Source organism: Galeopterus variegatus, unplaced genomic scaffold (assembly GCF_000696425.1).
Source record: "Galeopterus variegatus unplaced genomic scaffold, G_variegatus-3.0.2 Scaffold661, whole genome shotgun sequence".
NCBI classification, from domain to species: Eukaryota; Metazoa; Chordata; class Mammalia; order Dermoptera; family Cynocephalidae; genus Galeopterus; species Galeopterus variegatus.
Genome location: NW_007726772.1, coordinates 90761 through 105876, shown reverse-complemented (window position 1 = coordinate 105876; position 15116 = coordinate 90761). Strand labels below are relative to the sequence as shown.

Genomic DNA, 15116 nt, shown 5'->3' with positions numbered 1-15116 from the left:
GAAAAAAAAAAAAAAACAAAAAAAAAAAAAAAAAAAAAAGTCATCAAGAAGATGTCACTGGGACCAAAGGCCCCTATTCGGAAATAACAGTAAGTTTCCACAGGGAATAGATTATGTTCCTATCACAAAGGTACCACGGACAGGCAAAAAACAGTTAGGCTGATGTGGTAAGCTCCTGAATCGTGGAAAGTTCCCCACATTCCCCACCCCACTTCCTCCCTCCCTGCTAAAGAAAACTAGCATGAGAGGTACAAGTACCATAGTCTGGAAGGGAGAAAGAAGCAAAGAACCTTTAAAAGAACGATTTAAATTCCATGCACCAACTTGGACCCTTCAAATCCCCAATCAACACTTACCAATTTGTCATGTCACGTAGTTTTTACATAGAAGTACCTCTTCCTCTTCAGGGACTTTCTAAAGGCCCGTGCACCACAATGCTTCTCTCACGCAGCCCTCCATTCATTGTCTACCCCAGCCTCTGGATGTGCGGTTTTCCAGGCCACTGTAGTTTTCCATGCTAGATTTTATTACATATCGCACTTTATACTTCTTTTGAAGACAACCACAAATTCCTGTGGTCATCTTCATCACCTTCTTAGGCCTCCTGTGTGCTCCGTGTTCTACACTGAAGACACTGATTTCAACCAGACTTTATCAGAAAGTCAAATCTTCTTCACATGGAAAAACACCTCACTCTTAACCTACACCAAGTGATTATCTTTATAACTAGTCTCTACAACTGTTTCCAGCGCAAGAATTTGTCATCCTAAAGCTATTTTAATCTAATTATTTTACTTAAATACTATTATTTATTTTGATGACCTTATTAATTTATATAATGTCAAATGTCAGGGCTTGAAATCTTTCAGGGAAGTTATGATCAGGATGCTTACCTATTACTGATTCTCAAATGTTAACTAGCATTTAAAGGCATGTATAAAGAATCTGTCGTGTGAAATATTAGGGCTCTAGAAATGTTAAAAACAGATTGAAGGAAAATTCAACTCATTTAGTAATCTGGAGAAAATATGATAAAAGTAAGGAGTAGTTTTCAAGACTCCTACTGAGGCAGTAATCCCATAGTGGTTAAAAGACCAAATTTTGGTCTCAAAAAGATTTCATCTTAAACCTAATGTGACTATGGGCATGTGACTAAGTCTGTTTCCAAACTTATAAAATGGGAGACAAATGTGACTATGAAAAGGCGACACTGAGGGATCTTTGTGATGATGGAACTGTTCTGTATCTTGACTGTACCAGTGTCAATATCCTGGTTATAATATTGTGTTACAGTTTTTTCAAGATGTTATCATTGGGAAAACTGAGTAAAGGGTACACCAGATCTCTCTGTATTATTTCTTAGAACTACATGTGAATCTAAAATTATCTCCGAATAAAAAGTTTAATTTAAAAAGTAATTCGTGTTAGTTTAAATTTAATTCCAAAGCTATCCTAGGCAATCACATATCTTTGCTAATTTTATATGATACAGGTGAAATAAACAGTGAAAAGGACTCCAAATTATTTTAAATTTAGCAATGACACAACCAGAAGGCGGCGCTATTACCACATGAATATAAGGCACTATTAGTAAGGCACTATTCACTTAGTCATAAAAATGGAATACTAGGATTTCATCAATCAAAATTGTAAACACTAACCTCAATTCAGCAGTATTTTCAATACATGTATTACTTGAGGTTTAAAAATATAATTTTCATAAATCATTAAAAAATAGACATGGATCATGAAGACATGGAAGGTAGCAAACGGAAAATACAAATCCATCTAGGTAATTGTACTTTTCATCATGTCATATATGAACTTCCAAATACACATGCACACATATGTACTGCCAAACCTTACCAAACACAAGGAAGATTTGGTATTAAGCTGTTAGATCTTTGCATTTTTGATACATATGTTTCCTGCCTCACCAACTGTTAATAGAACGTTTTAAAGGTACGAGCACCATTTAAAGAACATTCCTGAACTGAAGCTAGAAGTAAAAGGAAAACTGAGGAAGGGATGTCTTTTTGGTTAAAGCAACAAAAAAGTTTAGAGCTTTTCTGTCTCGTTTTGGGTTTCTTTAACACTTAAAATACTTTTCGAGGGAAGAAAATTAGCTTGCATCAGTTAAATTTACAAAATGTAGAAAGGGAGATTCCAAAAGGCTTAGACACTTACCTAAAGTCAGACATAGCATAGCTGAAGCTCAACCGAGGCCCCATGACTCCTAGTTTAAGGCAGCCATTGCACACAGATTAACGTGAGAAACTAAGGCAGAAAGAAACTTTTAATAAGCAAAAGGCAATATTTTTGCTTTAACTGTGTATTGTTAGTCTAATTTTAATAGTCAAATTAAAGATCTTTTCAAAAATGGACAAAATGTCCATGAATAAGCTTTAAATAAAAATTATTCTTCCATAAAACACAGCTACTTATTTAGAGCAACACGAAGGCATCAAGACTACAGCAGTAGGAGACAAACCTGATGGTAATAATGAGGTGCCCAGGGAGGCTCTGGCCAAATTATTACCCAGGCTGTAATTGTCTCTCATGCATGTGGTGAACCAAAGAAATATGGCTTATGCATGCAATGATACTTTGGATAAGAAAATCTCAATCTTTTAGAAAACTAAATGGACAAGGACCTAATAAAAAATTAAAACCTCATTTGCTAAACTTAGAAGATCTTGGAAATAATTAAAACTCTTCCCAAATAATAAATATTTCCCTTCTTAAAAGTGTTGAATATATTATGTGTAAGATTATCAAACATAAAATATCCACGGTGTAATAGAAACCATAGAAAACCTAACAGATGAAACACACAGACCCAAACCTCAAGGTCCTTGCATTCTAGGGCAAATAAGTTCCAAGAGGTAGGAGCAGCAAATTAGACCACACATACTAAGAAAAGCTGCAGTTTCATGGGTGACTTTCACAAGTCATTTGAACAAAGAGACCTGAGGGCCTAAGGTTTTTAAGATATTTCAGAGAATAAATGGCCTTGGGGGGCCAGCCCGGTGGCGCACTGCGCTAGTGCGCCGCTTGGGAAGTGCGGCTGCGCTCCCGCCGAGGGTTCGGATCCCACATACAGACCGGTTCCCGCTCACTGGCTGAGTGAGGCACAGGGGCAACACCGAGGGTTGCGATCCCGTTGCCGGTCCCGGTCCGGTACGGGGGCAACACTGAGGGTTGTGATCCGTTGCCGGACACAGAAAAAAAGACAAAAAATAATAATAATAATAATAAAAATAAATGGCCTTGGGGTGAGATATTAGGAGAAAAAGAACAGAACACTAAGTGGATACGTTTGGGAGAGAAGGAACGCCCATAAGGCGTTAGGAAACTGGTGTATTTGGCCTGGTTACTCTAGCCAACCCCAAGGTAAGGATCTTAATGATATCCTCAAGAACAGTGAGAAGCCAAAAGTTCTGGCTTTGTTGCTAACTTGCCCCAGGGGCCAGTGTAGCTCTTCTTCCTTCCTGGGGGTCTCAATTTCTTTCAGCTAGCACTCATGGCAGGAGCTTGGACTAACTAAGCTTTAAGACGTCACTCAGCTTTTGTTAAAAAAAAAAAAAAAAAAAAAAGGCAACAGATCAAGATCATCACTTTGATGCCTGCCCTGAGCAATGACAGGAAAAGGGTGGTATCACAGGAGGTCAATGGTACATGAACAGGTGAGAACAGACACTGGCTCAAAGTCATTCTTGGCTGCACTTCAGATGATAGGATATGAAGATATGAGGCAAAAGCAGCAGGATTTGACAACGGACTAGACACAAGGAGTAAAAGGAGACATCTAAAATCACTGAAAGTTTCTTTGTACAGAGAATATTCCAGAATTTCAAAAGAATGATTTACATTTCAAAGAGAATAGGGATACACTATTCTCCAAAGTGTAAAGTTCATACACTCTACATTAGTGTCCTGTCCTCACTCGTTCAAGAAGTACTTAAACTTTACACCTGTGCTCCAGACACTGTGCTAGGCTCTGGGTACAGTGTTCACAGCAGACATGGAACATTTACTGTCAATAGGAAAATGTAGCAAGCAGCAGCCTTAACACTTGACGTGGTTTTTTATGAGTGCATCTCAAAAGCTCACCTGGGGACCAAAATGCCCTCTGCCTTCAGCCTTACTTCGTGCCCAGTCTAACCAATAACCAACCTCCGTAGGCAGCCCAGATGATTCAAACTATGCTGTGAAGCCAACATATTTAATTTTGCTCTTGAGAACATGTCTTTTAATTAAGTAAAATAAGCAAGCTTTTTCAAAAAAAAAAACTTTCCTTAAACAATTTCACATAAAAAGCTATGCCTTAAAATTCACAGATCTGAAATGTCTTATTCCTTCAAAGGTTACCAAATAATTACTGTCCTTAAACATGTAAATTCAAGTCAATTAACCAAACACATTCTGTACTGGTTTTATTTACACATTCACACAAGAGCTGAACCAAACAAAATGAGAAATGTTAGAATGAATTTTGAGTAATTTATTCTCAAGTCATTACAGTGTTCAACCAATATGACATATAAAGATAACAGACGTAACAGTAAACATTGGGAGATACGCATATTCCCATCCTGAAAGAAGACATGATATTATATACAAAAAACAAAATGCAGCAAATATTAAGGTATTCAAAGTAATTTTTTGACGATTCAGATGTGACATATTTACAAGAAAAGTGTAAGTTTTAAAATAATTAAATAATTTCCATTGACTTATAAAAGAATTGAGATAAATATTAGGAGACCCTGAAAATCACAAGAACATTTTCCTATGCTATTTAATAAGGGTAGTTCTATAAAAAGTCCCAAAATAGAGCTAATAATTTGCCACCATGAAATATATCAAATTGCCAATACCAAAATATGCTAAAATGGACTGGACATGCAATGTGGAAGCTGTACCAAAGAAAACAGCATTAGGCTTTTGAATATTGCAAAGTGTCTATACAAGGTTTCTTAGGTGTGTTCATAGAAAAGTAACTTTCAAAAGAGCCATTATAATGTATATCAGCAGAAAAAATAACTAGTTAAACCCTCTTCATTCTATCATTTTCAAATGTAGCTGCAAGAGAAAAAAATCTAAACATAACTTTTTAAATATATTAGCTTATGAACAGAAAACGTTGAGTGGTGCGTTCTTTATGCATATGGAGTTTTAAACTGATACTGTGTAATTCTAGTATATTATATCATCCTAACCTCTGGACCCCACCACTGCAGTCAGTAATTTCCCTCTCTCTTTCTCTCAGACAAAAAGTCATCTTAGAAAATGAAAGGGAGAAACAGTGATACGTATGAATTCAAAACAAGAGTACTGTAAAATGGCAAAATATAAAAATAGCAGCATGTAAAATTCAAGACCATTTTCTTAAAGCAAATGTTTAAGATTGAACCACAAAAATGGTACTTGCCCAAAAAACCAGTCTTTAATTCAACACCTGAAACTAAGGATTCTTTAGAGAGGTGCTTATATTTATGGTATCCTACTGATTAAATGTATACTCAAATTTGTTTTTTAAAACATATATATTGCACAGGTAGTAGAATACCAGCATTCTGGTATCTCTAACACAAAATGCTACCTTATTTAACACATTAAACTATGCTACTGAAAATTAATTTTATCCCAATGTTTAAAACCAATCATGTAGGACTTTTGGGCACATTAATTTCAAAATATTCCTAAACAAGATGAAAAAACACAGGCACTTGAATATAGGTTATTAATGACAGAGCAGAGGCCACAACAATTTCATGACTAAGGGCCATTATGTCCTTACATATAAACTTGAGGTCTTTCACTGATCCAAATATAGCAATAAGAACTACTTACAAAACTTGGATAAAAAAAATCAGATCTCCCAAATTTCCTACCAAATAATTTTCACTAAATAAAGCACTGACTGCTGCAAGTCTTGATTAAGGTTTTTCAAACAAATGTCTAAGATGCAGTTGTTTGAATTCTAATTTTCCCCTTTTCTCTACCGCAGTACAACCCATAACCCTCACCAATGATCTAATAATAACCTCTGTGCAAAATTTACCACTCATCTTGAGACCCAGAACATCAAAAATGATTTTGATTTCAAAACAGTCCACATTGTAGTATACATTTTACAGCACCACAGACATCATGATTTTAGGTATCTTAGTCTGGCAATATTTCATTTGATAATATTAACCAATAAGAATGTGTAAATATTAAACATTTAATAGGAAGTCCTAGTAGCATTTTTTAAATGACCAAAATAATTAATAAGCATTTTTAACGTTTTAAGTTGTTAAACATTTAAACTATCAAAGTCACTAGGAAAAAAATATCACACACATCTTTACCACCCAAATAAGAACACACAAAGCTTCAGACAGATGATACTGAGACACTTAGGTTTTTCCTTTTTCTTTTTTTTAACGAAATTATATTCAGTTTGGCCACTCCCTAGATTCTTGGTTTACCAGCTTATAAAGAGTACATCTAAGAGGCAGTATATGCATTAAAAACCACTTCACCCTTTATCATCTTTGGCTAGACGCCTCATGAAAGGAACTGAGATGGGGGTGGGGGCAGGCTCCATACGCTTCCATCCTACACATCACTGACTGGAAGGCTCACATCATCCAAGTCCACCAGGTCACAGTCTTTTTCCTGAGGGCCGTTTTTACTTTGAGGTTTTAGCAGAGCTTGTTCAGTCACTTTGGAAGCTGGTTCTCTTGCAGAGACAGTCTGGACCTTGAAGTTCCCTGGCTTGACCTTGGCAAGAGATTCGTAAAATCCTCGCTTCTCCATGGTAAAGCTTGAGACCAAAGAGTTGCTGCGAGAGGCTGTGGAATGTGAGGGGGCTGCTGCTGCACTGGCAGGACGGAAAGTGTGTTTGGATTCTGAAGGACAGTTGGAATGCTCCTGTAAAGAGGAGTGGTGGTCAGACATAGTCAATCATTAATGACAAGGTTAGTAACTCAGTGTGAGACTTGATTCTCTGAAAAACAAACAAAACACATACACACACGCACATACAAAGCAGAAGCATGAGCCATGCAGCATAAATGTGCAAGTTCTTTCCCAAAGCAATGCATTTTTAAGAGTGAGTTTAAAGCAAAGACAGCCAATAACCATTTCCACTAGGAAACCAGTTCTGTCACCAAAGCAGAATTTGGCAGCTTATGACACTTTGAAGACTCAGCCAGCCTAGACTGAAATATAGTGCTCCAATTGCAACTGAACTGTGTTTAAAAGGGGGCCTACCAGTTTTATCATTTTATTTGATATTCTCGATCAACACTAAAAATTATCCCAAATATTTTAGAAAGATAAAAAGTGAAAATGCAGAATATAAAAATGAAAGGCCATATTTCTTTAATAAGCAGGAATCAACATTTTTCAAACATTTTGTCGGGCAGTCTGACAAAATTTAGTTTCTGCTTCCCTGAATTTCACTGCAACCAATAAAAGCATAGTCTTCACTTTGTATTTAATTTCATTTATTTAGTTTTGAATATATCATACATTCATTTGGTTTAAGATTTTAAAGGTAACGAAGAGCACATATTTAATCATTTTTAAAATTGTGCTGAAATAATTATCAGTTGTGAACATTAATTTCAATATGCTTCTAACTAGATAAAATCTGAAGATATCCTTAAATATGACCATTCTAAATGCATTGCCATATAGTTCCTAGTATATTGTGTTCACTTATGATACTAGTGGCTTTGAAAACAAAGTGCTACAAATTACCAAAACACTACAGAGTCCTATCACATGGCTAAATTTCACCAGAGATTTAAAATGCCGTGCAAACTACAGTAATATACAGTTTATCCAATGCATATGCATGCGTGAGTTTGCATATACTATTAGAACAATGGTGCATTTCAAGTGTTGTAGTATTAAAAAAAATCTCAAAATACATAAAATATAGAAATTGAAACTCTTGCAGCAATTCAGGAAATTAATTTTTAGAAGCTGGAGTAATGTCACTTTCCATTAGTAAAGTTGTATTTTCTTAATCTTTTTTTTTTTAATACACACATCCAACCTAATGACTATAGTGAAATAGTTTGTGTTAGTGTTGAGAAAATCAGTTATGATAACTGCAGAAGGCAGTTTGGTTAACTCAACTTTCTATGATCAGTTGTAAGTAGTGAGTAAGTCCGGGCCCTCTACTAAGAAGGCACGTTTGCGTGAGAGCCCACATACATTCTGCATTCACCAGTTCTTGATGTATACCTCTGTATACAAGGATTCGACAGCCTTCTGGCCTGCCGCATCTGGAACACAGTGCAAAGCTAAGATTAGAGTTAACCTATACTGGGGAGAGGGAGGAAAAGAGAAAGTTCTGCTGATAGTCACAGCTAGATAGTCCAATTTGCCCCCACCACAAAGCACAAAACACAAACGCCCTTCTCCAACTTTTCCTCTTCCCAACAGACATTGTTTTTGCAGAGAGTCTCATACTTCACTGTTGAAAAAGTCACATAAAATATAGGCAGTTACAAAGTTAACTCCTATGAAAGTGACTTCTTAGATATTCCAAACACGATATACGAAGAACGACTTAAACAATTAAGAAGTGAGAAAAATGGATTTCTATTTACTGATCTGTAGTTATAACTACCACAAAACTATCAAAGGAATATCATTACCATATTACTACCAGGAAAAATATTAAAAGTACACAACATCTAGCATTTATAATGAATTTAGGTTAAAAAAACACTATCATGCTATATATTAGACTACTTTCTGCAAATGACAGTGCAACATTTTAAGACACTTTACAATTTTTAATTCCTCATTAGAATTTGTATTTTCAGATAAGAGACCAGTGGCCAATGTATTCAAAAGCCAAATCTAATTCCTATAATGTACTTGAATATGATAAATAAAAAACATTTTTCTTACTATTTCTGAATAGAAGGTTTAGTTGTTTCGATTTTACCATACTACCATAAAGATTATGGTAGTTTTCAGAAGCAGGCTTTTAAATCAACCCACTAGAAAATGAGAATGAAAACATGAAATGAAAAATACAGACTGAGAGCATTAAATTGCATTTAAGGCTCCAGCTATTCAGTGGTTTTATGGCATATTAAAAGTACAAAAACCAAAGCCAAAAAACCTTAACTGAAATTAGAGGAAGCAAAGAGGAAACAGACATTCACTAAACTGTGTAATGCTACAACTAAAGGTGCCTTACATGGCGAGGTCACAGACCTGTCAAATTATACCAAACCTAGACCTACCGACAAGTAAGAATTCCTAAAACAAAGCAAGGAAATGTTTATTCTTTAGTTGCCCTGCTTGTGCATTTAACACAATACAATGCACAGAAAGTTATGTATACATACACTACAAGGAAGCATTAAATTAGAAATGCATTATTTTCTGCAAGTCCAATTGGTATGAAAGTCAACATGCAAATCAATCTCAATGAAGAAAGAAACCAGAAGGATTAGGGGGAAGGAAGAAAAACAACAGGATGGGAAGGACCCACAGGAGTATCACCCCAGAGAGCAGGAAACCTACAGCAGATGTTGATCTGCCGGGGCCCCGCTGTGCTACAATAGCGCCAGAGACCGCTTTAATCCAGCTGTGCATCTCTTCAGGGCTATCAGCCTAAAGGGAAGAAAGGACTCATTCAGTTCATTTTTCCTCAAAATCACCTACTGCTTCTGTAATTCCAACGTACTTATTTTGGTAACGCATACTGTCACCAACAAAATCATCCTAAGGCAATAGTTTCTCCCAAATTTTATATATCACTTTTTCAAACCAGGTTTTGCTGGCTAAGTTGCTATACAGAGCCACGAATTGGACATTTAATGCTTTAAGATTAGACACATCAAAAAGTATCAATAATGAACACTCCTGCAGAGAAAATGAGAGGAAGCAGTCAAAGAAGGCCTTTCTCATTCGCTGTACATACTGCTACACTGTCAAAATCTGCTGCTTGTACTTTATGTACTTTAATGTACTTGTGTAATTTTAAAAACATTTTGACATCATTTTACATATCATTTTTCTAGAAATAATTCCCAGTAGTACCCTAAATCCTAAAAGAAATGTTGATAGTCATATTCCAAAGTATCATGTTCCTTGATATGGCTTCCAATGTGAATCTAAAACCTTACTATAAAATTAATCCAGTTAAACAAGGCCCTGAGAAGGGTGCAGAGATACTGCCCCCTTACTTCCAGATTCTAGAATTCTAGAATCCCTTACTTCTAGAATCTAGTTCTAGAATCTAGAAGTAAAAAATGTGAAGGTACAGGATAATATTTTAAAACCAATAACATTAACAAAGACATTTTAAAAGAAAAATCTTGAAGCAAGCAAAGGTAGATTATACTTTCACTCATTGCTAATAGAAACACAATTCTAGAAATTAATTTGACAAAATAAAAAGGTTCTTACTCTTATATTTAATCTTGATTTAGAAACTTATCCTAAAGAAATGAGAAATTCAGGCCAATTTATGCACAAAGATGTTCATTACCACATAATTTATCATAGCAAATGTATGAAAACTATGTAAATTGATGTTCAGTAACAGAATGTCCGTACAATGGAGTATGGTGTCGTTCTAAAAGGTTTTCAAAGAATGTTTAATAATATGGGGGGAAATGACCACGATATATAAAACAAATAGGACATAATAATATACTTTGTATGACCCCACCTATTATAAAAGATATGCTTTAAGAAAGGCAGCATAAAAATAAGAATGGTTGCCTAAATATGGGATTATGTGTTTTATAAACCACTTTTTTCTTAATGTTTTTCTACATTTTCCAAACTTTCTGCAATAAGCATATGTAACTTTTATAAAACAAAAACAAATGTTCTTTTAAAAAACTTTCTATTTAAATGATTCACTGTGGTAAGCAAAAAGTACATTTTAAACTTAAGTACAGGATGCCTACCATTAGTGAAACTGTAAGATCTACTGCCTATTTTTATTATGAGTATTTGAGCCCCACAAATTACTAAGAAATGATTCAATAGATAAATCAAAATTCTAAAATATGTGCAAAATTTGAAGTCACATATTTAACATCTAAGTTAAAATAGCACTCCCCTTCCTCCAAATACTACTTGGTCCTGTTTCACTAATTAATAACAAAGAATACCACCATTTCCTGAACATATAAACTACCACATATAACCTTTCATTAAGTTGGAAGTTTTTTTTTTTCCTTTTTGTCTTTTTACTGACCGGTAACGGGATCGCAACCCTCCGTGTCGCGCCCGTACCGGGGACCGGCAACGGGATCGCAACCCTCGGTGTTGCGCCCGCACCGCGCTCAACCAGTGAGCGGGAACCGGTCTCCACATGGGATCCGAACCCTCGGCGGGAGCGCCGCCGCGCTCCCAAGCGGCGCACTCTCCAGTGCGCCACCAGGCCGGCCCAAGTTGGAAGTTTTAATCTCAAAAGCAATGTTTATGTTTATTTTACCTCTAAAATTGTTAATGTCTCATTAGGAGGATGTATAATCTCCAAATAAGTATCTTACCTGCACATAGAAAGTTCGAGATGTTGTTACAATTTCAAAGAGATTGTCTCTCATCATTATGTCACTGTCATTAAAAAAAGAAAAATTATCCAATTGTACTTAAATAGCAGCTGTCTGATATTTTTCTTTCACTTGTTTACCCAGTACCACATATGTCAATAAATAAATATTAGAGGTAAAACACTTATTTAACAAAACCAAATTAAAATCTTTTTCCATCTATTTGGGGGTTTTTTACATTACATTTTACATATTTTAGGTAGTTATAGTTTCAGAAAAGGGTCCTAAAGCAACTTTCAAGTTCAAAGTTTTTAACTGTGAAGAAATCAGTTTGCTCAAAAAAATACTGGCACAGCTAACACATTTTCCTTCAAAGCTCTGTTCTGCAGCACCTTTGAAATGCTAAATTAATAATACATTGATTTGTCAAATCTGATGATATACGTTGTTCATATTAAGCTTTTTCCTTTCCATTAAAAATAACACTAAAACTAATAAAGAAAAATTCATAAACACATGAATTAAACTAAGGCACTATTTGAATTAGTAAGTTCTGTAAGAGCCGTTCCTTACCTTTGCTTACATTCCTGGACTTTATGAACCTCTTTAAGTGGTATTACACGGAGAGGTTCCTTTTCCTGGCAAAAAAGCAAACAAACAGATACATGACATTTACTCTTAAAATCCTTATCTTACTTGGAAACCTACATAAAAATTATGCTTCTATCTTGAAGTACATCTAAAACATAAATATACCTTCTTAAACCATCCAGCATCAGAACAGTTCAAATACTATAGCCTTATATACACTGTTGTTTGAAACAAGGAAACTTCATATATGAGCATACTCAAAAAAGTTTACGGAAAAACAGAATTAAAAGATAATACGAATCTTTCTACAAACTTTTTAAAATACCCTGTAACCCTTATTCACAGTATTTCTGGCCTTAATGGCACTGTAGTTTATTAAAATCCACTAACCATCACTTTCCCCGATGGACCCATGTGTACCAAAAAGTGCAGTACTTCCTCTTTTTGGAATGTCACATTGAAATACAAGGCACCAGAGCAGTGGACATCCAGCTTCTGTGACTTAAATCTGTCACTTTACTAATCACTTCTATATGAATACATTATTTTAACAAGCACCATTTATTGAACATTTACTAAGTGCTGAAACATCTGCTAGGATTTAAATGTCTTATCTCACACTTTCACAACCCTACAATACATACACAGAACTATTATTCACCTGAGAAAGCTGAGGACTGGATATGTAAGTACCTCACCTAAGGTTACAAAAATAAACATAAGGTACAAATATGAGACATAACTGGTTGCTAACAGCATTTATGCTATACATTCCATGAAGTACAATCTACATATTTCATTAAATATGATACTATCAGATTAAGACATACCATTATATAGCACCAAATTATGACAGAACACTTTTTTTTAAATCTCAAATCTTTTTTTTAAAGTTTTACAAAATATTAGTTTTATTTTGAAATACCTATAATTTCAGACTATAGGAGACTTACAAAAATAGTAGAATGAATTTCTATAAACCTTGCTTGTACCTTGTTTTCTAAGATGTTAATATTTTACATTTGCTTTATCACTGTTTGTATATGTGTATATGAATATTTATGTGAGTATATATATTTTTCCTGAAATGTCTGAAGGCAAGCTGTAGATACAATGTACCTTTACTACCTATTTTCTGATCCAAGGTTCAATCCAGGATCATACCTTTTCTTTAGTTATGTCTCTTAGTCTCCCTTATGTGGAACAGTTCTTCAGTCCTTATTTCTCTTTCATGATCTTAGAGTTTTAAAAAGTCCAGGCCAGTTATTTTGTAGAATGTCTACCAGTTTGGGTGTGTCTGATGTTTGTGCTGAGAGTCAGGTTACATATTCTTGACAGGAAACCACAGACATTTCAGTGCATCATTATCAGGAGGCATATGATGGTGCTATGTCCCATTACTAGTGTGTTAACTCTGATCTCCTGCCGAAAGTCAGGTTTGCCAGTAACTGTAAAGTTACTTTTTCCCTTTGTCAGTGTTAAGTATCTTGTGGGGAGATAGTTGGAACCAATGTAATACCCAGTTTCCCATCATAATTTTACACACTAGTTTTACCAAACATTGAGGATTCCTACTTGAAACCATTATTAGCACAGTTGTTGCCAAATGGTGATTTTTCTAACCCCTTCAATCCATCAGCATCTAAGCTGAAATTTTACTCTAAGGAAATGCTTTTCCTTTTCCATTTATTCATTCACAATTTGTTTTATTGTATGGGTTATAAGCCATTATTGTCATTTATTCTGTTGCTTAAAATGTCTGAGTTTTGGACATTGGAAGCCCCTTCAAGCTGGCTTCTGTGTCCTTCCGACATGTCCCCATCATTCTCTGGGCCACTTCCTTATTTTCTGGCACAACTAGATGTTCAGGTCTCAGCTTGTACTTTACCTTCCCCAGCTCTGAAATCAGTCATTTCCCCAAGGGGTCCTGGTTCATTTTGTTTACAGAACAGCATTTATAGTTGCTTTAGAAGGAGAACATTTGCCAGTCTCTTCGTTCGGCCACGGCCTTCTCATGATAGATAAGTAATACTTCAGCGAAGTTTTAATTTGCATTTCCCTATTTATGAGTGATGCTGAATCTCTTTTTATATTTTAATATAAAATAAGGGCCACTTTAATTTAAGGGCCATGTTAATTTCTTTTTAAATAAATTGTCTATTCATGTCTTTTGCTCATTTTCCTACCAAATATTTTCCCCTCAATTTTCTTTTTTTAAACTTTGAAACAATCACAAATTTAGACAAAAGGTGAAAATGCAGTTCAGAGAACTGATTTTCCCAAACCATTTCAGAGTGAGTTGCTGACCTGGCCCATACTACTCCCGAATACTTTACTGTGCGTTTCCTACAAAGACATCCTCTTATAAAATCACAGCACAACCATTTTGGGGAAATTGTCCCCAAATGTCTTTTATTAGAGCAAAAGGATTCAGTCCAGAATAGAGTCCAGAAAACTCCATCTTCTAGTCACATCTCTTTCCTTTATTCTGGAAGAGTTCCTGATTCTTTCCTTGACTTTCATAACCTCGACTCTTTTGAAGATTACAAGGCAGTTATTTTGTAGAATGTCCCTCACTTGGGCGTGCCAGATGTTTCCTCGTGATTAGATTCAGGTTATGCACCTTTGGCAGGAGTATCACAGAAGTGATGCTGCATTCTTCTCATGCAATCCTGTCACGTGGTCAATGATTTCAATTTCTCTCATCACCAATGAAGTTCATTTTAATCATCTGACTACCTGATTAAAGTGGAATCTACCAGGTTTTCTTCACTATAAAGTTACTCTTTTTCCCCTTGCATTTAATATCTATTTTATAGACAGGTATGTTGAAACTATGTAACTATCTCATTTCTCATCATACATTCATTCAGTCCCCATTCAAGTTTTTATTTATATCTGTATGGGCTCATGGGTTCCTATTTTATTCTGTGGGCTGTAATCTGTAATCATCATTGTTTATTTTGATGCTAAAATTGTCACAAATTT

At 35.2% G+C, this 15116-nt stretch overlaps 1 protein-coding gene across 3 annotated transcripts in view; it reads right to left on the bottom strand.

The window, feature by feature from the left end:
• Positions 1 to 4483: 4483 nt before the first annotated feature.
• The window catches only part of PLEKHA1 (pleckstrin homology domain containing, family A (phosphoinositide binding specific) member 1), a 39922-nt gene continuing 29289 nt past the window's right edge, over positions 4484 to 15116 (bottom strand). Inside the window, exons 8-12 of one of the 3 annotated variants that reach the window (XM_008571110.1) lie at positions 12111 to 12175; positions 11538 to 11601; positions 9550 to 9639; positions 8251 to 8291; positions 6640 to 6924 (exon numbers count right to left, since the gene is read on the bottom strand). In XM_008571110.1, the coding sequence (XP_008569332.1) occupies positions 6714 to 6924; positions 8251 to 8291; positions 9550 to 9639; positions 11538 to 11601; positions 12111 to 12175 (471 nt within the window). In that variant the 3' untranslated portion in view covers positions 6640 to 6713. Of the gene's footprint in view, positions 6925 to 7485; positions 8292 to 9549; positions 9640 to 11537; positions 11602 to 12110; positions 12176 to 15116 lie in introns of those variants that run through there. The other 2 variants (XM_008571109.1, XM_008571111.1) reach the window with 2 other exon arrangements.